The sequence below is a fragment of the Eptatretus burgeri genome, chromosome 5, assembly GCF_056783735.1.
Source record: "Eptatretus burgeri isolate ZD-2024b chromosome 5, Ebu_testis_v1, whole genome shotgun sequence".
NCBI classification, from domain to species: Eukaryota; Metazoa; Chordata; class Myxini; order Myxiniformes; family Myxinidae; genus Eptatretus; species Eptatretus burgeri.
In genome coordinates this window covers 61,911,988-61,939,048 of record NC_140965.1, presented here as the reverse complement: position 1 = coordinate 61,939,048, position 27,061 = coordinate 61,911,988, and the positions used below count along the sequence as shown (strand labels likewise).

General features: G+C 41.4%; 1 protein-coding gene across 2 annotated transcripts in view; it reads left to right on the top strand.

The window, feature by feature from the left end:
• Positions 1-21,474, top strand: part of EDEM3 (ER degradation enhancing alpha-mannosidase like protein 3) — an 88,715-nt gene extending 67,241 nt beyond the window's left edge. The window contains exons 14-20 of one of the 2 annotated variants that reach the window (XM_085882018.1): positions 4,128-4,296; positions 4,857-5,011; positions 5,563-5,725; positions 5,872-6,060; positions 9,881-10,046; positions 15,243-15,428; positions 19,582-21,474. In XM_085882018.1, coding sequence (XP_085738144.1) covers positions 4,128-4,296; positions 4,857-5,011; positions 5,563-5,725; positions 5,872-6,060; positions 9,881-10,046; positions 15,243-15,428; positions 19,582-20,057 — 1,504 coding nt within the window. In that variant the 3' untranslated portion in view covers positions 20,058-21,474. Of the gene's footprint in view, positions 1-4,127; positions 4,330-4,856; positions 5,012-5,562; positions 5,726-5,871; positions 6,061-9,880; positions 10,047-15,242; positions 15,429-19,581 lie in introns of both variants that reach the window. The other variant, XM_085882017.1, reaches the window with a different exon arrangement.
• Positions 21,475-27,061: the final 5,587 nt, after the last annotated feature.

The following is a 27,061-nucleotide window of genomic DNA, read 5'->3' as shown; positions in this document are numbered from 1 at the left end:
CCGCGATCACTTAAAAGGGAACCCCAATGCAAATTTTTTATTTTTTTTATTTTGCAAACAATTGAAAATCCTTAATAACGATGTGATTTGAAGGGAATTTTTTTGTTTGTTTGTTTGGCCAATCACAAAGTGTCAAATGGCCCGAGAGTGTCGATTTTCTTTTCTGCCAGTGACATCACACCGTGATCACGCCTTGATCTGAATGTCAGTTTTACATAGAGAAACAGAGCATGTCGAGCTCAAATTCCGATACTGATTCCACCGTCATTAGTACTTCTGAAGATTCTCATTATGTTGAAACTGATCAATGGGATTTTTAATAAATTATTGGAGACAAAATTGGTAATGGAAACGCTTTCGGGGGAATTGTGGAGCCGTATCCTTTCGAGCCTTGTGTGAGCGATTCAGAGGAAGAAGGCGGAAGTGAAAATGAATGTTAAAAATGTCAAAACACCGGTCACATGTTAACTACAGTTCGGTAGGGTTTTGCTTTTCGTTCAGTTAGTGGTTTATAAGGGAGGGATTTTGTATTAATTGATAAATCAGTTTATATATTAGTTGAGCAGAAATATCTGTCATCGCCCAGGTACACTGACACCGCGAACAAAATGGGCGACAAATGCTTTGTCACACTGTTGCAGGATGACCAGGTATCTTGTATGTTAATTTTTTTAAATTTTTATTCTTATACAGCCTGTGGCTGTTGGGTGCATCATTTTCTGGGGGTGCTGCTGTGCCGCTGATACAATGCCTGTTACCAGCATGCTGGTACTCATTTAGCCGACCTGGGAAGGATGAGAGGCTGAGTCAACCCTTCCTGGTGTGATATAGGGGCTTGAACTCAAGACCCTAGGATCTGAAGTCAGCCACCTTAACCGTTAAGCCAACACCAGGCCTGAGGAGTAGATGAAACGTACATACTTTCTCTCCACTATAAATAGACGATGGTTCATTTTATTTGTAGAAGTATGTGTTGATAATAGAAAATTATTTTCTGGTGCTCTTGGTTACTGCTGGACAATGGCAATAGTTGCTTGATTCACCGCTCAAATCGTCCATGTACATGTGCTGGTAGATGGGTAGAGTTGTTACAGTTTTGAGCGACGGCTGTTTCTTCCACTTAATCATGGGAATGGCATCCTCTCTCAATTAGTCCATGGGCCCAGGCATATATCGGTACCATCTGAGGAAACCAAACTTTAGGGCTACTAAGTTATTGGTAGGGACTATATGATTATTTCAATATGTGATAACCGTTCCAGAAGAGCAGCTTAGTGTATGTATTTTGCATTTTTACCATTTTACCATTCTGAGATATTGATGTTTTGGGGGAAAATCAAAAAAAAACAAAAAAAACCAAGGACCACTGGGAGGAAGTGGCAGAGCTGAAGTCCACGCAGGAGGAAGCAGACACCCGAATGCTTCTGCATGCTCTGCATGCAGCAGAGGCTGGGTACAAGGCTGTGGTGATCACTGCCGAAGATACAGATGTCCTCGTGCTGTGTCTTGCCTTCAATAAGGACATCCCATGCCCCGTGTATCAGAAGTGTGGTACGCAAACCCGCACATGGTTCCTAGACATTGACAAGCTTGCTAGATCGATGGGAGACAGTGTCTGTGATGCCCTGGTTGGACGTGTTCTCCGGTTGTGATACAGTCAGTGCCTTTGCAGGCCGGGGAAAGATTGGCGCCTTGAAGCAAATGAATTCGGATAAGACCGACCAAGAGGCTTTCAGTCAGCTCGGTCATTCATGGGAAGTATCCACCGATCTCTTTCAGAAGCTGCAAGAGGTCACCTGCCACATGTACGTGCCGTCTACCAACACCACGAAAGTCAATGAACTCCGACATCAACTCTTCTGTGCCAGACGGGGAGAGATAGAGTCCAGTCAGCTTTCACCATGTGAAGACTGCCTCTTCATGCACGTCCTCCATGCAAACTACCAGGCTGCTATTTGGAGGCACTGTCTGCAATGCCAACCCTATGTTCCAAGTCCCAAGGGTTGTGGATGGACCACTGATGATGACGGGAATCTGGCCATCGAGTGGATGCAGGGTTCTCCAGCACTGGATGCAGTGTTGCAACTGCTTTCCTGCAAGTGTGGACGGTCATGCAAACTCCCAGACTGCACGTGCCTTGCCAATAGCCTGAAGTGCACTGACATGTGCAAGTTGCGAACCTGCAGCAACCAGCCCGCTGATGTCGAGGAAGAGGTTGTAGACCTCGAGGACTCTGATGCTGATAACAGTGATGAAGACTAGACTACTGATCCATGGTGTTAATGTTTTGGCACAATCACAAGGACATTCATGGCTACAAATATGCATGAGTAAAACATAGTACATAAACATGCCACAGTCACATGGTGAAATTTGGGTTATCCGTAAATTTCACATTTTGGACGCTTGTTGGAACTTGGGCAGGGGAAGGGCAATTCCTTTTACTGTGGTAAAAACTTGTAAAATGTTCATAAAATGTTTTCCTCATACAACATGTGCATGTTGTAGGCTACTGCGGTTCAGTAGCACTACCCAGGGAACTTGTGTGACAATATTATAAATTAAAATGTCCTGAAAATCACTAATCAGCAACTTTTTGATCGGCCCTATTGTTCGCCCCTTTCTGCCATAAAACAAATTCTGCCTTCAGGAATGACAGGATTATTCGGATGGTATAAATAAAGCATTTCAGACATGTATTTGTGGTTTGCAGTTCATTCTAGTCCCATGTGGAAACAGCAATTGCATCATTAGTGAATGTTTCTGAGTTTGCCTTTTCGCTTTCATTATGCGGAGGGTGGGTACATTCCATTATGCGGTACATTCCAGAGATGATAACTACCAATTAGCTGCCAGTCTGCAATAGTTATCGCATCAAAATATGATCTATATATATACACCAATTCAAAAATCATAACTCGGATTGGTTTCCTTAGATGGTACCGACAAGTGGAATTTCTGGCCTGGGCCCATGGACTAAATCATGGTGGATAACCACAAGAGTTTCATTACAATACTCTCTAAAATGTTTTGAACACAAAAGCGAACATTTTCTCGGCCCGATCCACACAGGTATTTCGGACAAACCTCATCCAATTTCTGGCAAACTTAGGGTGTTTTGTCCATTGATGTAGCATGAACCCATCTTGATTTGTAGAACTGCAACTAAGGACGCATCAACTTGGCATATTTGTGGAAAATCAAAAATTATTCACCGTTTGAGTTAAATCGTACTGTGATGTAACCCGTAAAAAATATGGACGTGGCGCTCGCTTTCATGTGACACCACAGTTTATAATAATAATAATAATCATAATAAGAATATTTCAACTTTTAATCGCAAACTTATCGACTTTATAAATCGGAAAAAGACTCATCATATCTATTTTGTAGGGTATCAGGGTACAGATAAACGTCGATGTGGTCGAAGCATTTGGGTTCCCCTTTAAGAGCTGCTGAAGGGATCCAAGTCAAACTTGGTACAAGTATGTATGTATAATGATGTAAAGATGAACTGATTAGATTTTGGGGTCAAAGCTCAAAGGTCAGAAGTCGTGTTTGGTAAAAAAAAAATTCCCGCGCTAACTTGTGAATCAGTGGTGATGGGATGTTGACCAAACTTGGTATAAGTATACAGTATGATGCAAAGATGAACTGATTAGATAGCGGTATTAAGAGGTCAGAGGTCAAAGTTCAAAGGTCAGAGTCAGTGATCGGTTTTGGTTACTGCGGTAACTTAAGAATGGCTGAAGGGATCCAAGTCAAACTTGGTACAAGTAAGTATCATGATGCATTCATATAAACTGACTATATTATGGGGTCAAGCGGTCAAAGGTCATTTTGGGTAAAAATGTGATATTTGAGAACAGCTCAAGGGATTAAAATCAAACATGGTCAAAGTATGTATAATGATGCCTAATGTGGGTGGAGGCATATGTCGACATCGCGACATCGCGACATCGAAGAGTGCTGTTCTCATTCCTACAATTTAATTTTCTTTGTTTTCTTTTTCAATGCAAGTTGAACATTTGTAGTCCTTGGACTGCATGTTTGGTATATTTTCAAATAGAACCGAATTGAATTACTGAATTTACCACTAGTTGTTAAAAATCCAGTTGCAATTGCAGGATGGATTCCTTCTTCCTGGCTGAGATGTTCAAATACCTCTACCTGCTTTTCACTGAAGAGGCAGATCTGGGAATAGACCTGGATAATTACATTTTCACCACCGAAGCACACCTGTTGCCACTTTCTCTTTCTGTGGGCTCGAGGTTTAACATAAGCCTCAATTCCACGGTGAGCCAGCCATACGTCGCAGCATCATTCTTGGTATGGTTTTGTTAATTCCTGATATCTGGTGCATTTTCAAATATCATGTGACAACGTTAAAATAATTGTTTTGGTTGATGCCTTGAGCTAGTCCTTCCCTGGCTGCCTTCATCGTGACTATTGACACTTCGATAGGTGAATCGACATCTCTTGTCGACACTTGGAAAGTGACACTTTTGGAATTGGAAAATTCTACGTCATTTCTGTCATATTTCTGTTGCCTTGAGTGTTTCTTTTTTTCATCTTTGCCTTCTCCCTGTACTGTATATCCTCCCTTGTATTTCCATGAATCTCTACTTTAAATGCTGTTCCCCCCCCCTCCCTGCCCCTTCTATTATCCTCCTTTAAATTTTTCAGTTTTTGAGTTGTGCAAGAACTCTCATTGCTCTCCACATGTTTTGTCTTTATTTGCTTGTACATCTGTTTTATTTTAGTTAGTATGTTCTTCTGTGAGCCCTGCGTTTATGGTAAAGGCTTTCAGATTTGTCGGCTCCCACCGTACCGATTGTTTTGTACGTGTCCAACAGGATGGCGAGATCACAGAATCTGACGTCTCCATCTTGGACAGAGCTTGTCCAAATGCCAGACTTTTGTTTCCAGATGACCCATCCTATGCTCAAACTCTGAGGCAACCGTTCAAGAATGTTGTCGATGAAGTGTGCCCCACACCACGGTCCCCAGAGTGAGCTTAACATGATTCCACACTGCCATTTTTACTGCACTTCATTTTTGTGCAATTACCCAGGCTGATGATGGAGTTTTTGTTCATAGAGCAGGATGAGAAAACACAAACACACAAAACACACCTCCACCCCCAAAGGTGGACGGAGGTTATGTTTTCACCATTGTTTGTCTGTTTCTCTGTGAACACTTGATGGATAGGCTGGGTGTGTGACAAGGACGAATTGATGATATTTTGGTGAAGATCTGGATATGATCATTTTTGATTGATTATATTCAATATTAAGAGATGGGGTGATTTCTCAAAATTGAGAGATGATATCTCAAAAAGTTATGGATGGATTCGGAGGAAACTTGATGGACAGGTTTGGTGTGTGACAAGAACATGCCAATTAGATTTTGGTTTAGGTCCGGATGGGCTACAAAATGTAAACTGTTCAGCCTGGTGGAGGTATGCACTCTACCGAGTGTCGTTGTAGTTTAATTTGTGACTTTAATTATCGTGTAAGTTTAATGGCAAAAAGCATTGTTTGTTTTCTGTTGTCCTTCCAGTGACGGAACAATGGAATTGACCAAGGCTAAGGGCGAGCAAAGCCTGCATGCCCGAGACTTTGTGGCCACTAACCCTGAACATGTGGATATGCTTAAACGCATGGGGATTGGAATAGCTCCACTACCTGATGGCAGAGTCCAGCTTGTACATACATCAACTCAGGTAACCCAAAATCCCACATGTATGTACAGATAATACTCCACACTTTTCCTTGCTTTGTTGCCCATTTATTTGATGACTGTAAACAGCTTTGACCTTGAACATGAAATCTACAGCAAATTTCTCTTTGTGGTGTTCACCGTGTCCAGGCCGCTAGTCCTTCAGATGCAGCTGCTGGACTCCGTTTCATGCACGAAATGATGGAACTTTCATCACAGCAGCGTGAAGACTTGCCTCCAAGAGCCATTCAGCTCCTGTCCCCACCATATCAAGGCCAAGTAGTGTTAACCGCTGGGCCAGCCCAGTTTGGGACCGATCTCTCCAAATTGGAGCACGGTGTACGTGCATACATTTGTAGATTAAGGATATTCAAAAGGAGAGGGGTTGGAGGGTGTGGGGGGGGGGGATATAGTGGTTCTTTAAAAACAAACAAACCTTTGGAAACAATATAAGCAGCACTGTCAGTGTGTATTGATATTTAGGTCATTGAAAATGTTCTCTGATTGATATTACAATTGCTTGAAAAAAAACACCAACATTTCTTTGCTTTGTTTCTTGGCATTGCATTTGCCTTGAAGTGAAAATTTGCTTTACATTGGGAGCTGATTATGAGCATAACTAATGATTGTTGACTTCGTAGCTATCTCCGACGTAGCATATCTCGTAGCATAAAGATGAAGAGGCTGAAATAGTGGCGCTTTAAATCGCTCCCTAATTGCCAAAAAGTTGATCTGGAGAACTTATTTGCAACACTTACCATTTTTATTTTAAATAAATGGTTCAAATATAGGTGTGTGTGTGTGTGTGTGTGTGTGTGTGTGTGTGTGTGTGTGTGTGTGTGTGTGTGTGTGTGTGTGTGTGTGTGTGTGTGTGAGAGAGACCCAGTTAGAACAACTGGTTGTCCACAACTTGCTCGTCGCTTTACACATGGATACTGTAAAAATGCGAGCTTCATTGTTCAGGTTGTAGAAAAGCTAAGTGGTAATGGCTGCAAATGAATGGGATGGAAGATAAAACAATCACACAATTACGTAAGCAGAGAGAACTTTTGTGGATTCAAGAATTAAGAACAGCTTACCCATATGGACTAAACGAAACAATTAATGATGCATACATCCAACATAATGACCAAAACATAATCGGCTCTGTTTTTAACACCTTGCCTTGAGACTCTCATAGACACCGAGTACATAATTATGGATGTAAATGTCCAGTTACAGACACACCACAACAAATCATAAATGAGTGTTTAGATCTTCACAAATCAAATATCTGTAGATAACTTTATAGCAGTAGAATTAAGATCAATACTTTAAAAAAAAAAAAAAAACTAAATGAGGTTTGGCAAATCCTTAACAGATTAATGGAAGAGGATGATCAATAGGACATTCCAATCCAACACATGGAAACAATTCTGGACATGATTGACCATAGAATATATAAAGAGAAATCAAAAGAAGTTAATCATAAAAAAGAAAATGACATCATTCTGTTGTAGTATTTTCTCTATATTGATCATTTCCACCCCTTTGTTATCAAACAAAATTTTGAAGTGTGGAGTAAACGTCCAGAGACAATACAACAGAGAGAGTGAGGGTTGTTGTGTTGTGTTGTGTACAGGGTTGGTACAGTTGGTACAAGGGTTGTGTACAGTTTACAAAATTAAATTAGGGGAAAATCTTCAACTATAAGGAAACTGTGCAGTGTGTAATCTATGGTTGAATAACACGCATCATTGTAATTGTGAACATTCCATATTTAAAGATCCACATCATAAACACATTATTACAGGTGATCTCAGAATAGATTAAGATAGTAAATTACGCGCATTACTTACAAAAGGATTAACTGGAATAAGGCAGTGGAACTTACAAAGATAGGACTGACGGAATGGATGAGAGAACAAATTGATAAACACAGAATACCAAACTACACAAATGGCTTTATGGTTAGAAGAAGTAGAGAAACATGTTAAAAGGTGAATTTTTGATTTGAAAAGAAAAGTTCGAATCAATAATCCAAAAGTAATTTTAATCAATCCAGAGACAAGACAGTATGTTATTGTTCTAATTAACAAAGCAAATAATAATAATGCATTTGTCTGCAAAACATTCTACATTCAAACACTTTTGGAAGAATTGGGCAAACAGACTGGACCCTCAAAGACCTACAAAATAAGTAACGATAATAAAATAGACTTGATACAACACCACATAAATCATTCAAAACCGAGAAGACTGATAGTTCCAGATAAACACCATAAATTACCATTCATTTACTGGATCCCAAAAATTTACAAAAACCCTTGTAATATGAGGTTCATCGCAAGTAGAGAATGCGGTTTGAACCCATTGTCAAGAAGCATTACAGGGGCGATGAAACCAATTTATAAATGCTGGAAAAACTACCATGAAAAGGTGAGGTTTTATTCTGGTATTAAAAAAATCTGGATCATTGATAATTCAACATCTATAATTCGACAGTATTCACAACATTCATAACAAGGGTCAGGCTAAATGTCTATCAAATTGTGATTTTTTTTTTCCACATTATACACAAACATTCAACATGACAAGCTCATAACCACATTGGACAGAGCAGTAGATAAATCATTTGCAGGAGGTAATAAAAAAAATATATATATATATATATATATATATATATATATATATATATATATATTTAAATCCATCAAAAAAGAGCAAACTGGTCGATAAAGGAAAATTAATATTCATGTAGTTTTTCAAAAAATATACTAAAAGAAAGTATTCAATTTCTCCTAAACAACAGTTTATTTACATTTGGCAACAAGATATTCCAGCAGAGAGTGCGGATACCCATGGGTTCAGATCCAGCCCCTTACTTCACAAATTTATTCCTGCACATGTACGAGTCTGATTGGATCCAGAACATGTGCAGGAATAAACTAACAACTGCACGAAGGTGTGGAAACATCTTTAGATTCATTGATGGTTTACAAGCAATTAATGTTGGATTTGTATTTGATCATCTTCATGTTGATATATATATATATATATATATATATATATATATATATATATATATATATATATATATATATATATATATATATCAAAAATAAGTCGAACTTAGTCGATATAAAAAGGAAAATGAAACTCACTTCAGTTTCTTTTTTTTGGAATTACAAATCGATATCAATCATAATAATAATAACAATAATAATAAATTTCACACCAAATTATTTGATAAATGAGAAGCTTTTCTATTCCACATTGTATGACTGCCTTTTAGACAGCAATATTCCTGTTATTCTATGGTACAGTTGCAGGTGAAATAATTAGGACTGTGAGAGCAACCACACACAGCATTGAACTTGTCAATAGAATAAAACAATTAGTCAAACGTATGCTAGCACAGGAAGCGACAGCTAGCAGATTGGGACAAGTTTCCTTTAAGATTATAAAATGACACCAAGTAGAATTGGTGAAATACAATATGAATAGTAAAAATATAAACGAGATATTTATATAAATACGTTATTAAAATATATATGGAAACCATTTAAACCCATTTCACTGGTTGCTAAGAGACAAGAAAGTAGGTAAAAAAAACCATTTTTAAACCGTTTGAATAGTTTGATCCAGAGGTGAGTGGGATGGTTGTATTTGTTGGTGGACAGGTTATATTTAAGAGAGGATGTGCATGATTTAATGTATTATCATGTAATAGAAAGTGTTGGGAGTTGTAACAATGTGATAATACATTAAATACTCGACTGAGTTGAGTCTGTATAGTGATGTTGCATTGATGGGTTGACTAACTGCCTGGGCGCAACTGAGGTTGTGGATTTACTGATGTAAGTAATCTACTGATGTGGATCCATGACCAAGGTTGTGGATCCGCCGTTTGGAGGGTCCTGGGCTGAAAGGATCGGAACCTTGAGGAAGAACGGTGCACAATTGATGATCCATGTGGTTGGAAAACCATTAATTTGCTTACAGGTTAAGGTTCTTACTTTAGGTTAGGGAACTATGTTGAGGTTAACATTATTTACAGCAATCCTTTAAATTACATTCTATTTCAGGAATAGCCGAGTGTGCGTGTGAGATAGAGATAGAGATAGATTTATTACCCTGTGACATTGTTTTCACATCATGCTGCCTGACTTGTGTCCAGGTTCGAGGCTGGTTGGCACTGGCTGAGCCAGCCGTGGCATGCTCTCCTCTTTCTAATGCGGCTGTCATGGCTGGCACTGTGGCATTCATCGTACGTGGTGGTTGCATGTTTGCAGAAAAGGCACGGAATGTACAAGCTGCAAGTGCTATCGGAGCCATTGTTGTGGGTATGAGAAATGATTGTGGTTTATGCTGTTCATATTTGATCTTTCTCCAATTAGCTTAAAATACCCTGATGTGAGAAGTATCAAGACTTTGAGATTGACTCAACGGTCAACATTTGCAAAACATACCAGGAGTTATTTTATGTTCATGCGATTGCAGACATGATTTCAGGTTTAACTGGAAGGGCACTCGGTGGAGCGCATACCTCCGCCACGTTATGCCTGATCCACGAGAACATATCGGGTCCAATACATTTTTGAAATATCATGCCTCTCTTGTTTTTGGCCCCATTTCTCAATGGTGAAGAATCATTTACAGAATTAAATAATTTTTGTATCCAGATCCAGATTAGGATCTTTACCAAAATCGAAGCAATTTGTCGTGGTCACGCGCCCAACCTGTCCACCAAGTTTCATCCGAATCCGTCTACAACTTTTTGAGATATCATGCTATTTATCATTTTTGGCCCTATCTCTCAATGGTGAAGAATCACTTGAAAAATTAAATAATTCCCGTATCCAGATTCAGATCTTCCCTGTCACACACCCAACGTGTCCATCAAGATTTGGCCAAATCCATCTACAACTTTTTGAGATCGTGCTATATATCATTTTTGGCCCGATCTCTCAATGGCGAAGAATCACTTAAAAATTTTTAGTAGGCGGATCCGGATCCAGATCTTTACCAAAAGTCTAATCAGTTCGTCCTTGCCACACACCCAACCTGCCCACCAAATTTCATCTGGATCCATCCACAACTTTTTGAGATATCCTGCACACAGACAGATCGACAGAGAGGGGTGAAAACACAACCTCCTTCACCTTCAGTGGTGGAGGTAAAGGCCCGGTCACACCTTGACGTTTTAGCCAGCAATGGCAACGTATTAAAATGTATGTAAAACGCTGGCTTACGTTGAACTTTTGATGTTTTTTTTTAAAGATTCGGACGTATTCATAACGACTTGGTCTTATGCATAACGTATTAGTAACGGACACAGAACGTTTCGTTGTGTTGTAGATAACTTATACCAACGAATGCTGAACCTGCTGTCGGCCTTCACAACCTATGCCCAACGATAGTCTAACTTATGTATAGCGCGCTGCACGCATCGCCGACAATGACGTGGTGTAGCTTATGAAAAGGATGCCGCACAATGATTCAAATCATAACCGCCGCAGAAATGGAAGTGTCAACATCGCAGTCACACCTTGGCGATCTTGCCAGCGTATGCCAACCTCTGAAAAATGCGTCTAAAACGCTGGCGCACGTCAAATACGGTATGGATACGTTTGGTATACGTGAATAGAACGCTAAAGTACGCTATCATACGTCGTAGTAAATGGAGTACGTCTTGTAATTTTGAACATGTTGAAAATTTTACGACGTACTTGCCGTATGACACACGCTCCACATGCGATGGGAATAAGTTGTACGCACGATATGCGATCGGTGACACACATCGACACACGTTACTTGTAAGGTGCTCATAAGTCGAAACACGTCAAGGTAATGGTTAGCGTCAGTGTTCCAGACTCCCTGTTTTTTTTTTTTCTTCGGTATGACGGTGTTCAGTGTACAGTGCGGTTATGATTTAAATCGTTGAGCGGCAGCCTATTAATTATATTATATTATAACCGCACTAGAAATCGAAGTGTCAACATCACCATCATACCGAAGGAAGGAAGAAAAAAAAAACTAAAAAACCGGGGAGTCTGGAACACTGACGCTAAACATTACCTCGACGTGTTTCGACTTATGAGCACCTTACAAGCAACGTGTGTCGATGTGTGTCACCGATCGTGTAACGTGAGTACAACACGTAACTCGTAGGTTAGAAATAAGTTTCGGGTACGCTAAACATTACCTCGACGTGTTTCGACTTCTGAGTAACTCACAAGTAACGTGTGTCGACGTGTGTCAACGATCGCGTGACGTGCCTACAACTTATGGCCAGCGTTATGCGGAACTTGTGAGTCATACGCTGGCATAAGTCTTAAAATTTCAAGCATGGAAAATTTGAGGACAACCGAAAAGTACAACGTTTAAAGCCAGCGTACAACGACGTATGGCTGTGTTTTTCAGCGTGCTCTCAATGTTATCAAAACTTACCCATAACGTATTCAACGTGTACCAGCGTTTTAGACAAATTTTCCAAAAATCGGCATAAGCTGGCTAAAACGTCAAGGTGAGACTGGGCCTTAACAAAGCTTCAGAAAGATTACATGTTCTACGATGTTGTACACCTTCCTGGCACGACACCAGAACGGACTTTGTGGTCAAATTACACCTTCTTGTGATTGAACACACCACCAAACCAGAAGGCAGTTTCCAGCTGGGCTTTCCTGCTACTCTCCCAGTTTTTTTTTCTCATCTGGAAGAAACTGATCAAGAATATCATCCACCTGTAACATCCTCATTCATATTGTTGATTCTATTATTCAGAAAAGTCAAAAACACAGCATCTGTCCCAATGGTGTCAGGAAACTCACCCACTGTTTGGAAAATAATGCATGACACTGGTTGTAAAATAAAGAAATGACAAAAAATTTATTCTGACTATCACTGCCATGATGGTTTTTTTTGACTCACTCCTTTATAAAAAATTTTTTTTTAATGTAAGTCACCCCAAGCAAGGCATACAGTCACTCCAGGTAAGGGGTGAAGGGAAGGTTAGATAAAACAGAGAAAACATCCAAGACACAGGGAGTATCAGAAGTCGGGTGAAAAGCAATGGAACCTCAAAGATGTAAGAAGTAGGAATTGACATTCCTCTTACAGCTGGGTAGATAGTAGGATAATGGGAAGCACGCTGCAGGTAGCGAATTCCAAAGCGAGACGGCACGAGGAATAAAACCTATCTGCACAGCCTTTCGTTCTGCATTTTGGATCAGCTCGAGTGCATGGGTGTGCAGAGATAGCAAACCGAGTCTTTCGTCCAAACACTTGTACAGGAGGAACCAGGTTAGAAAGTCCAACAGAACTTTTGCCATGAAAATATTTGTAGAACAAACTAAGAGTAGCACCTGACCTACGGTGAGAGAGTGGTTGAAGTTGAACCCATCTCTGCACCATCCTGGTCAACTATGCATTTCTGGAGCTGATCAAGTTAAGGTAAGTGGCAGTCTGGTGATCCAGGCCAAATGTGGCAACAGTACTCCAAGAGGAGATGTCTTGTACAGCTACAAAAACAGCATCAGGAGGTAAATACTTCTGTGCTTAATAAAGAAAACCAACTCACTTGAAAGCATTCTTAGCAATACCAGAAATGTACTTATTCCAATGGAGGTGCGAGAAGATGTCCCCAGACCAAGAAGCCGAAGCTCAGATGGTTCTGTTAAGGTTGAAGACCCCATGTGCACTGAAAGGAAAGATCTGTTTGTAAAATGAGACATGGACAACAATTTAGTTTTCTTTGCATTGAAGGTTACCAGCAAGTCATGTCACCACTTCAACACATTCTCTAACTAAATAATTGTCCAGTGAAACTCCAACCTCATTACAAGTCGTGTTGAGTGAATCGGCAGATGTACAATGAAGTGAGGAGTCATCAGCATACATGGTGAGACAGAGAGACAGAACATCATCAGGAAGATCATTGATATAAACAAGTAACAGAGTGGGACCATGGACAGAGCCCTGTGGAGCACCAGAACTGATGGAGCAAGTCGGAGAAGATTGACCCTCAAGTACCACCTTTGTCTTGCGATTTGTAAGGAAAGCCGAAAAGATTGAATACATCACTCCAGATGCACCAAACAACTGAAGCTTGTGGAGTAGACCCTTGTGTCACACTTTATCAAAGGCTTTTGAGATACCTAAAGCAACGAATCGAGCTTCATCCTTGAGCTCCAATGCCCTGATGAAATGACCTATTATTATGGATAACAGATCAACAGTAGAGTGAGAATGGCAAAAGCCATACTGGCAGTCAGTGAGAAGTTCATTGTCCTCCAAGTGGCTGAGAAGTTTTTCATTGATGAAGCATTCAAATACTTTACCTATTACAGGAAGCAGGCTGATGGGGTGATAGTTACTTGGCTCAGAATGCTCACAAACACCCTTGAAAACACATAAGCCACTTTTCAGGATGAAGGAAACGCCAAAGCACACAAGCTATACAACAAGCACAGGTTGTATAGCTTGGCAGGAATCGATGACAGTTCAGGCCAACACATCTTCAATACAATCACAGGGATTCCATCAGGACCGGTCACTTTTGAGGCATCTCGAGTATGAATAATTCTGGCAACCTTCTTGGGTGTGATAAATGGAACAGGAATATCAGAGTCTGTATGAGATGGAAAATCAGGAAGAGGGTGTCCCTGATCATTGAGGGCAGAATTAGAAACAAAGCAATTTGAAAAGAGGTTAGCCTTATGCAGAAGTGAATTATCAACCTCAGGTCCATGAAGGGGAGGAGGTACAGAATATTTATTGTGGTTGAGTACATTGTTGGCAATCCACCAAAAGTCCCCAGAGCTAGGTCGCTGAGACACAATGGAATCAGCTACAAAAGCTGCATATTGTTGTTCGGTTTCCTAAAGAACTCTTTTTACAGAGGTTACTTGCTTTGCAGAACAGACATTTGGACTCCGGAGACCCTTTCACATGGTACTGCTTTAAATGGTGGTTGCATTGTGGATTTCTTTATCTTCCTTTTTCATTTTTACTGTCCTGTTTCTTCGTTGACTCATTCTTGTTTTTATGAGACTTTTTACCTTCCCTGTAGCTGAACATTCTCTCTGATAACAAACACTCAAAAAGTATACCTGAGAATGAACAATTTTTCTTTTTCCTTTGGCAAGTCCAAAAAAAAAAATTGTATTGAGTTTAATCTCTGAAACTTTTATGATCTTACTCTGATAGATACAAGCTCAAACAACGGGTACTCGCTTGGGTTTTGACTTTTTTTGTGGTTTGCTGCTTGCTCATTTGCGGTCAGTGTACAAATTAGGGTTGAGCTTATCATCCACACTTTTATACGCAGCAGCGGTCAAAAGCATTTTTTGAGATACATATGTGAGATTGTATTTTCTGGTCTTCACCGCTGTTTCATATTTGACCTTGGCAAAAAGGCAGACAAATTTATGCAGATAAGTTTGGGTCCAATTTAAATGATCCACTTGGTTATTGAGTTTTCTTCAACATGTTTTATTAATATAATGCTCCTTTTCCTCGCTGCCCTAACTTTTACCCAGATGATACGGAAGGAAGCAGTGGTGACACAGCGACATTTTTCCAGATGGCTGGTGATGGTAAGACCACTGATGATATTTCAATCCCTCTGCTGTTCCTCTTCAACAAGGAAGGAAAGATGCTTCTCCAGGCTCTGCGCAGTCACGGGATGCTGGAGGTGTTACTTGCAAGTCGTGCTAAGCCCATTGGTAATTCATCCAGCACACTGCCTCTTTGTGTTTGTTTATTTTTTTTTTGAACAAAATTAATTGAGAATGAGCACCATATATTTTTTTTTAATATTATTTTCATATGGTCGTTTTTGAGAATAAAGAAGAGAGCAAGGGAAGGGATTTGAGAGGTCTAGTGAATAGGATGAGTGTGTGGAAAGAAAAAGGTAAGGAAGGAGTCAATGAGGAAGCAGACTTGCCACACACGTGGCCAACATAGAACAAGACGGACCATCAAAACATGGGGTAAGGGCTTTTTATAGAGGGTACAAGGAAGGAGTTTGAGCAAGGATGGGAATTGGGAGGGTGAGACAATCGGAGGAAGCACGACTCACTACTGACTGAAAGTTCTATAGTAAACAATTTGGGGAAAAAAACAATAATCAAAGATTAGCTGTTTTTTTTTCGATAAACCGAGTTAATTTTTTTTTATAGGGCTTTTTCATGTTGTGGTGAGTACCAAGATGGTGGCCGGTGACTTCAGTTTTTTTCAGCAAACCAGTGATCCAGTTATATTTCAATCAGTGGTTGGAGGGAATGGGTATGCCGAACCAGTAAAGGCAGACACACAAGATCACGAGAATGGCAGGCACCAAGTAGCGTGTACACCTCTGCCAGGCTGAACAGTTTACGTTCTGTATCCCACTGATGAGCTGGATATGCATCCGGACCTCAACTAAAATCTAATCGGCTCGTTCTTGTCACCTACCCAACTCATCCACCAAGTTTTGTCATCCGTCCACAACTTTTTGAGACCGTGCTATATATAGATTCTGGTCATATGAATCAATTCTGAAGATTCACTTAAAATGTTCTCAGATCTGGATCCGGATCTTCACCAAAATCGAATCAATTCATCCTTGTCACACACCCAACCTTTCCACAAAATTTCATTTAAATCCGTCCATAGCTTTTTGAGATATCCTGCTCACAGACAGACAAAGAGACAGCCAAACAGATAGATTTGGTGATAATATAACCACTGTCCACCTTTGGTGGCGGAGGTAAAAATAACAAAACGGGCATGTAAAAAAACACGGCAGTGGGCATACAATAATCAGGAAAACAACTGACACGAACAAAGGTGGCCGATTAATTGAAAGCAACAGACCAATATGGAACAGTTTACATAGCTTTGGAAGAAGGTGACGCAGATAAGAGAAGAAAAGTTGGCATCACAGGGAAATGGAAGTCAGGATCTTATGAATGCTTAACTGTTAAAAATCATGCTTTGCAGACGTGGCCATGAGTTCGCCTGTGGTGCCAATGCTTATAGTGTAGTAGATAGTAGAAAAATCGTGCAAATCATGATACAAGCATCAAATTTGGCATTTCTGTTCTGCAGGGCTTTCTGATCAAATCTGCCCGATTGGCCATTTGAAAATCCAAATTTTAAAAAAATTGAAAAAAAAAACAACTTCAAAAAAATTGGAAGTCACAGCTGGCTGAAATTCTTGAAGCGCAAGTGAACATCCCAGACAGAGAACCAAGGGGAGATGCAGTCATCATTGATGGCTCAGCACTTATCAATGCCCTACGTCCACGCACTTCAAAGAAATTTGATGACTATGCTAAAGAAGACATCATCCCAAAGGTGGAATCCTAAGGTGCCAGGTACGAGAGGGTGGACGTCGTGTTTGATGTGTACAAGAGGTCAAGTCTGAAGTCCGAGGCAAGGTCGAAAAGGGGGCAAGGAATCATACGAAGAGTGACAGGAACCAGTAAGACCCCAAGTAACTGGAGAAGCTTTCTTTGAGATGACAGCAACAAGACTGAGCTGTTTCACTTCCTTGCGGAAAAGATGTGTGAAGCACAGACGACAAGCACAGTCATTGTCACAAAAGGAGAAGATGCCATTAGCAACACAAGGAAGTCACTGGATGCTGTGTCTCCATGTTGTCATGAAGAAGCTGACACTCAAATATTTGTACACGCCAGGGATGTAACGACGGATGGTAGCAAGTCCATTATCATTAAGGCTAATGACACGGACGTACTAGTCATAGCAATATCTGTACTGCCATCCTTACAGGATCTCGGTCTTGAGAACATGTGGATTGCCTTTGGCCAAGGAGCCAAGGCGTGATGGATTCCAGTCCATGAGGTAGTTTCTGCAATAGGGCCTGAGAGAGCCAGAGGGATCCCATACTTCCATGCGATCACTGGATGTGACGTCGTGTCTGCCGTCCATGGTAAAGGGAAGAAAACTGCATGGCAGACTTGGAACGTCTTTGATGATGTTTCTGAAACATTCTCCAATCTCAGCCAGCATCCAACATTGATTCGTGATCTTGACTTTTTTTAAGTTTTTTTTTTTTTTTTTCTAATTTTTCAAAATTTGGATTTTCAAATGGCCAATCACGCAGATTTAATGACAATCTCCTGGAGAAGAAATCTGTCAAATTTGATGCTTGTATCATCATTTGCACGATTCCTCTCAAAAATTGCTGTTATCTGCCCCACTATTACACGAAGATTTCCTTGGCGAAACCATGGAGACTGCAGGTTGTGGCCAGCCCAACCGTGAACGGCCGCCAAGGTTACATGGGTCCCTGTGGGGGTTTTGGCTGAACTCAGGAGTACGAGTCCTCTTGGACAGTGAGCTGCAGCCTCTACCACCCTAGGCGGGGGTGGAGAGTTGGGCACATTTATCCCTTTTGTGGTCTTAAATGGCTGGTGAATTTGGCGTCCTAATTGCTCGATCTCAAGGCCAAGCATCACTCACATCTTCAAGAAGGGTGCAAAAACAGAGCCTTTCAACTACAGATCTGGGAGATATTTTTTTATAATGTATTAAAAAAAATTTTATTACAGGAGTGTGGCTAACAGAAGTGCAAGGTAGAACTGATAGTGGGGAAAAACTTCAAGGGAATTAAAGAACAGGAAAAGAGAGAGGGGAGGGGAAGAAACGCTGAAACTAGCAAGTGGGACAGTTGGATTAGTTAATATTAATGGGGGAAATAAAGATCATGGGTCAGAATTTGGGATGACAAGATGGTGGTGGACTGCCCATTTGAAGTCCTGCAGGGAAGAGTGAGACAGAACAGCCTCTTCAAGGTTGGTCCATAGATGGGAGAAGCAAGGAATATAAGAGTTGAGGAGGCAGTCGGTGTAGATTTTGGAAACTTAACCAGTAGAGGGAAGAACGTGTGCATTCTGGAGTTGCTGGGGAGGTTTTTGGGGGACAGAGAGAAGAGGAAGCAATATTAGCGAATAGACGGTAGAAAATAGAGAAACCACCGACCTGCTTAAGATACGAGAGTAAAAGACCCTTGTTCTTCGGCTTCATCAATGGAGATTCCAATAATTTTGAGAGCTTTAGATTCCACAGAATGCAGAAGAGAAAGATGTGACGTGATGTGCCAGCCTAAAGCAGAGAGGAGTCGTCCATTAAGCTTTGTAAAGGCCTTTTAGACTGTGTGTATGATTATTCAAGGAAAGACTTGGTTTGATGGAGGATGCTCAGTCTGCTTTACGAATAAGACACTTCATGAAGAAGGAAAAGGTGAACGTAAGAAGATATTCTGGGAGAGATTTAAAATTGCATTTTAAAATTTTTTTAAATTTTCATATATTGCAATCAACCTCAACACGGAGAGAATATTTTTTTGGTTTAGGTGGAGAGACCCCACTTTTGGTTTGCAAGCATGGTGGACTGGTATAGACTGTGTTAGCCTGCTTGGTTAGGGAGGCCTGAAGCTGTGATGTCAGTCTTACCCTTGTTCAATAAGTTGACCTTTCCCTTGAAAAAAATTGTTTATGAAATTTGATTAACTCTGCTGTTTGCAATTGCAAGTTGATCCTTTACCTGATGTCATTGAAATGTTTGATTGGCCTGATAGCATTCCCACCTGAACCCTTGCTCATGATGTGCAGAACCCAGGCTCACATTCCATATACTTGTCTATTGTCTACTGTTATCCGTACAATCCATCTAAAGGTACAGACGTCTCCTTAATGTCCATGCTCTGTGTGCGATTCGTGTACAAGGTCCTCCATGAGCCTTCAATCAATGTATCAAGGAAAAAACTGCAACATAACATAAAATAATATCTGTTGATTTCAGGAAGATGAGTGGAAGTTCTGGTGCTTTCCATGCATTTCACTTAGACTCTATTCATGTTTCCACCAGGAGATACTTCAAGTCCAGACAGTGAAGTAGTCTCGACAGACCACCCGCAGCAGTTTACTTGTGTGGATGGGTTTGGCTCTGCTGAAGGGGACCAAGTTCAAGACGATACAGATAACCTCCAAAGAGAAGAAAAAGAAGAACAAAGTAGCTGCCAAGTGGGTTTAGAGAACGACAATCTTGCTGGAGTTCACGGCAGTGATGGATGTTCCATCGATGATGGTGATGGTGATGATGATGATCATCATCATCATCATCACAACAGTGGAGAAGATAAGGATGAACCGCATGGTTCTGCTCACGATCAGGCAGCATCAAGCCACTGGCTGGAGAGAACACCTGTGGTTGGGCAGGAACAGTTACCTGATGATCGTGTGAAAAATGATGCTCCTGAAGAAAGCAAAAGCTTAACCACTGGGGTCATTCCAGACTGGGAGGAAGAACTTGAAGTTTTTGGTAACAGTGGGGATGAATTGTAAAATGACAGAATGGAGCATTTTTGACTTGCTTGGACTTTCATAATCATCCTTCCTTTCTTTCCAGGTTAAATGGTGAGGGGGTGGGGGGGGGGGAGAGAATCTTGAGCAAATCTGTCTGCTATGTGTGCTTTCACAGGTGTAAATTCCAAATGATTAAGCTCTCAGGGTTATATTTGTTACTCGTCGGTCAGGAATAGGAACTATCCTCGTGTCGTTAGGGGGGAACCAAACCTGAAATCTATCCGGCAAACTCCATTTTCCCCACTCAAGAGTATCGCAGTGAAAATGCTGCCCTTGCTCTTTCCACCTCAACACGAAGTGAAGTATTGTGGTTCTGAGGTTGGTGGCAAAAATTTTTTTCTGGTACCATCTTAGGTTGAAGATCTACTCCCAAGGACTGGATGGCAATTGCATCTGAAGCAAAAATGTTTTCGTAACAAAGATAAATATCTCGGCAATTACAGGTTTTTGTTGTTGTGTAATTGCTGTCGCTGAAACTTCTACAATGTCAAGGTTGTGGCACAATAATTCTTGACCTGTTGACCGAGTTGTCTTTGTATTTGGAAACTATTCGCATTTGATTGTCATCTTGCCTTCCTCATTTGTAGGTGACTATCAATTATATTGTCATTGAATAAAATAATAATTTTTAAATGTGCACCTTTCTCCTAAACTTTAGATTTAAATTTTTGCCTTTCATGGCTTCAGTTTACCATAGCAAGTATAACTTTTTTGTTGTTGTTATTTTAAAGAAAGATTTGCTCATGCTTCAAATGCACATTGTATAATGTAAATGCTTTATCAAACTTGTATGTATTATGTATGTACATTTGCTTTATTTATGTTTCAATGAAACTTCACGTTCTGTTACTGCTCCAATGCCGTGACTGTCGGGATGTTGTTGCAAGATATTTAACTCTCGTCAGATATGAATTGCCTTTATCTCACACTTGAGCTGGAAATGGATTTGGAAAGTGATTGTATATGTGTGTGTATTTGTAAATATAGACAATTTTAGCTCGATGTAAATTTTTGTTTTCTATGCAACATTTTTGCATAACAGTGAGTGAGTGGTAAGGAAATCGTTCTTACCATATTTGTAGCTTGTACAGGGATCGGAGAAACGATTGCTTCGAATGTTGTTCACAATGTCATGGTATTAATTTCCATTCCATTAATCGATGCTTCTTCGCTGTCACTTCTGTTATTATTATTATTACCATTATTATTATTATTATTATTTTAGAATACTTGCGCTTAAATTTTTAAAAAAAAATTTAATCATTTTCATGTCTTGTCTACAATTACAAACAGTCAAAAGTGCAAGGTTTCTGACCTTTTGTGCTGCATTGGTTGCACAGTTATTGTCTGTGTGTGATGAATGAGGAATGGAATAAAAGCCATCTGAACCCCTTCACCCCTACTCTAATTGGTGCCAACCTCCCAAAAGGAAAACTTCACATCTGCTCAACTCACCAACCTTCCCATACTCACCAACCCCGACCGCCCTCCCCCCCCCCCCAATTACTTACCAAAACACCAACACCTCATATCTCCTGATTCCCCAAATCCCTCTACTTCCCAACCTTCCATATTTGCTTAACTCCCATATCAAGCAATGCTCCCCTACCCCCTCCATACTCTCCAGACCCCTAACTCACCAAACAACCCACACCCTAAACCCCCAAGCTCTCTAAAACCCTTCCATATTCTACAACCCTCGCCCCCCCCCTCATACTCACCAAACCACCAACTCCTCATAACTCCCACACAACCCTTACCTCCCTACTCCTCAACCCTCCATATTCAACACTCCCAGACTAAGCAAATACTAGTATTTATACTGAACAAAAATATAAACGCACCAACCTAAATATCTAAGTCAAGATTGCCATTATGGGAAAATGGTCAAACCGATGATATGTTTGAGCAATGGTTCCTTTGTTTTGCTCAAGACAGATGTTCCCATTGAAATTGACCACTCTGAGTGTGTGGACTCACACGTTGAGTAATCCTTCCCATGAGCACCATGGGGCTTGACAGAGTGATGGTCAGTGAGCATGACCAGGACACAAACACTCCCTATAGCTTGCCCTATAAAAGGCCTCCCCAAAATGTGGACTGGTGCCAAATGTCAACATGCCACAGATGTCACAAATCTTGAGGGAGCGCGCCATTGGCATGCTGAATGCTGGGACGTCAGTACGGGCCGTTGCAGCACACTTCAATGTCCACCACTCCACCATTAGCCGCCTGAGAACGCGCCTCAGAGAGACTGGAAGCACCGTGAACCGCCCACATGCCCGGCGACCACGTGTGACCACCGCCGGTCAGGATCGTCACATGAGGCTGCAACATCTCCAGGATCGACTCCGACCGGCCACGAGGACTGCCGATGAGACTGTCGGGCTGCATAACAGGCGCATTTCAGCCCAGACGGTGCGTAACCGCTTGAGGGAGGCCAACCTCCGAGCCCGCCGACCACACCGGGGACTCGACCTCACTGCAGTCCGGCATCAGACCCGACTGAACTGGGCCAATGTTCACTTGCGCTGGACCCTCGCACGATGGAGGAGAGTGCTGTTCACCGATGAGTCGCGGTTCCAGCTGTATCGGGCTGATGGCGGACTCCGCGTCTGGCGTCGGGCTGGGGAGCGCTACACTGACGCCAATGTCCTTCGTTGGGTGTCACACGGTGGTGCCAGTGTTATGGTGTGGGCAGGCATATGCCATGGAGAGAGCACTCGGCTTCATTTCATTGAAGGCAACTTGAACGGGCAGCGGAACAGGGACGAGATACTCAGACCCATCGTCGTGCCGTTTGTGCGCCTTCACCATGTGACGTTTCAGCACGACAATGCTCGCCCCCATGTTTCCAGGATCTGCATGGACTTCCTCGGTGAGGAGGATATTGATGTCCTCGACTGGCCTCCATATTCTCCCGACATGTCGCCCTTCGAGCACCTTTGGGACGTTCTTGATCGACGCGTACGACAACGTTACGCAGTCCCAGAGAACATCCGCCAGCTCCGTGTGGCTCTCCAGGAGGAATGGGAAAACATCCCTCAGGCCACCATCGATAATCTGGTGATGTCCATGCGCCGGAGATGCACCACTCTGCGCGACGCCAACGGTGGACACACCCGCTACTGACTGTGTGAACTCTGACAGTGACACCTCGGTTGTGTCGGCTGTTGTAGCGCAAAGACTGTCGCCAGAATTCTCAAGGAACTCTGAAATTTAATGCTCAATTGTCATGGATTCTATAACCAAATTGTTGTGAAGATTTAGTATTAATGAGTTTGAGGTAAAATAGTAACAATCGCTTGGTGCGTTTATATTTTTGCGCTTGGCGCGTTTATATTTTTGTTCAGTGTATTATGCAGAAAATGTAAAAATACCATATTTCCCATGTGGAGAATGCAAAAATAGCATATTTACTGTGCCAAGAATGTAAAAATAGCGAATTTACCGCACGGAGAATGTAAAAAATACCAGTATTTGCCACGCAGATATTGTAAAAATACTGTATTTTCCATGCGGAGAATGTAAAATTAGTGTATTTACCACAAGGAGAATGTAAAAATACTAATATTTACCACACAGACAATGTAAAAATACCAGTATTTTACCTCCATGAAGTATAAAAAAATATATACCAGTATTCACTGCACAGAGAATGTAAAAATATCTATAATGGTTTCTAAGGTCTAAAAGATATGTTCCAATAATAGTTATGGTCTAAATGGTCAAACAGGTTCAAATGTCTTTTGGGTTTAGATGTGTCGAAGGGCTCTAAAGGATTAAATTCTTACAGGTTTTTACACTGTCTAAAGGATGTAAATTCTTGAAGGTGTCTTAAAAGACTTAAACTTTGAAGGGTCGAAAGAGGTCAAAACAGTCAAGGTTTGAAAGGTACGTTTCATAGACGTCATCACGGTGCAGCTGACATGCACAGCCTGGGGATGGTAGACCGCTGTGTGGATATGGTGAACCCCACGGCCTCTCGGAGTGACTGCTGAGGAAAATTGAGGCCCATTGTCAGTGGTGACGGCCTGAGACAGCTCCCAGCATGCAAAGAGCACGTCCAAGATGTCCATCATTGTTATAGTAGTGACTGTCCCCAAGGGGGTTACCTACAGCCATTTGGAGTGCAGGTGATTGGCCACCATCAGAAAGCACTGGTGATGAGGAACACTAGATTTTGCCACAAATGTCTAAGTGGATATGTTCCCATGGCCAGGTTGGCCAGAGGAGTTGCTGCAGGGTAGGCATGGCTGGAGGGCTGGTTTTGCTGCTGACCAGGAAGGTGGCACAGTCCTTTACCAGGACTTCAATGTTCTGGTTGATCCCTGGTCATCACACCAAAGCCCAGCACCTCTGTTTGAGCTTCACTATGCCCAAGTGACCCTCATGCACCATTCCCAAAACGTGCACACAGGGCACTTGAGACCACATTGCAGAGCCTGGAGGCCACATGGGTGTTGTTCCAACACGACAGCTCCTCTTTGATGTGGGCGAATGGCAACAGCTCCTCAGGCACACGAGATGGCTATCCAGTCCTGATGTGGGTACAGAGCGTTGAGAGGATGGGTTCCTGTACTGAGGTGTCGAAGAATTCAGTTCTTCAGTTTCAGAGTTTGAAACATTTATTCATGCGCATGGAGAAAGAGGAATTAAACGATATAACGTATTGTACAAGCAATATCATGCATGGTCCTCTTTTCTGATCTTATGCTTGGATCGGAGCTTTTTATACTCAGACATGAAGGAGGTAGGATGAAGTGGTGAGACATCTGGTAAAACATTGCTGTGGGTTGAAGTGGTAAGACATCTGGCAAATCAATTCTATAAGATAAAAAATTGTACTGTGGCTAACTTTGAAGGGAGGGGAGGGTGAGCTCTTAAGGCCTTTGGCAGTGATCATTCAGAGTTCAACCAATCTGGAGAGTTTGAGAACAACTTTATGACCAGAAGTAGTAGGATAAGGGTGAATGAAGACATATGCACATTCATCTAAACAAGCATTCCAATGGCACAAACAATGGCTTTTCAAAGCGTATAAAGTTCACAGCCCCAAAATCTTTCGATTGAGCCAGACACCAAGGCTCCAGTCCACTATACCAGAATTATATAATATGTAGTGATCCCTTAATATTGAACATATCTATATATAATATTTATTTATTTAATTATATATTATATGAGTAAGCTGAAGAGCATATGGTAAATTCTAATATATTGCATAATCGTCCATATAAATATGGAAATCAAAAGGCTGTTAGGTAAGGGATCATTTAGGAACTGGTTTTTACAATACAACCTTACGATCCAAGCACAGTGAAAACTTAAATCCACTTGCTCAATTAAAAGAGTATGGGCACTGTTTGAATATAGTTGTTTACGCTTCTACGATCCCCCCTTTTGTCCTACCAGGACGAATATGAAGTGTTCAATTTGCAATCAAGAAAATAATTTAATTTAACATCTGCTTTTATGAATAATTTCCATGATCATTCATTTCAAGGCCATAAGGTAAATTGATTTCCTAAACCAAGCTCGGGTAACTCTTCATCCGAATCAGGTCTCCTCGGGTCGACACATCTGTAGTATCATCCAGGGCAGTTGAGTTTGAATCTCCGAAGTAAGCTGATGTCTCCTCAACCATCCAGGCAGATACCTGAGCTTAACATGAGGTTATTATTCACAACAGTAGACTATGTTCAATTATTCCAGTTGGAAATCAACTGAATTTCAATTATCTCAGTTGAAATTTGTATTTTGTTAGATCCTCGTGGAGGATCTCGAAGTCTTACTCATGTTGTTGTTTTTAATCTTCTTCTTGTGGACTTTTTTGTTTCACAGCCTACAGTTTTCACGAAACTTCCTGAAACTTGGCATATATATGTAAAAATACCCTGTGCAGGCAGGAACCATCTCCGATTTTGAAAATTCCTTCAAGAAAAATAAGTTATGACGTCAAAATATCTCCGCTAATGGAAATCGCCTATACCATTATCTCCGAAACTAGGCAAGCTGTTTGAATTTTGTTTGCGGGAATCAAGCCGGGCATTAGCACAGATAATTTATCGCAAACCTGATACATCACAATGATGTCGTATTCGTTTTTATGACGTCATCATTAAGAGGACGAGGATCTTTGCTCATTTGAGCTTGTTTTTTGTCTACCTTCTTGAGGCTGGTATGATAGCTAACACACATTGCACAGCAAGGGGGGCATGAGACAAGAGGGGCAGGAGTGGGAAGGACAAAACAGTGGGGGAACAGAGACATTAGATCTGTGGAAGGGAGAGGGATGGGGCAGGGAACACGGGGTATACAAGATGGACATTACATGACAGGGATCTTTCGGGAAAGAAGGCAGGAAATATGAAGGAGGTGGGTTTGGGGTGGATTAATGGGGGTAGAAAAGATCATGGTTTTGGATGGGGGAAGATAAGAGATGGTGGTGAACAGTTGTTTTGAAGACCTGGAGGGAAGAATGGGATTGAAGAAAGTGTGGGAGTTTATTCCAAACATACATGGAAGAGAGTGTGGGAGAGTGGGAGTTTATTGCCCTCATGGCAAGTTGGTTCAGGACAACTGCCTTGCCACAAGCTTCAGTAAACCATGGGCGGGAGGAAGGGTCGGACAACTGAAGACGAGAGGGGATAAATCTGTGCATGAGGGAGAGCAAGTTTCTTTGAAAGAATTCCCAGGATGAGTTGATGTAGAAAGTAGCGATGGGAGACCAGTCTAGAAGTTTGATGGCTGCTTGGAGACCCTGCCAGTCAGCTTGAGTGAAATGCCAGACGAGACGGCGCTGAGGTGGTTCTCTGATAACAGCCAGAGAGCTGTCCACTTTGAAACTAGAGAGATGTATATGGAGATGTATGTATGTGGAAGGGTGGCAGTATTTACCAAGGTCCTCACTTTGTATCATTATCGAGGGAGTAATTTTTTTAAAAAACATTTGGTAATTAATGCTGGTATGCATTTTATAA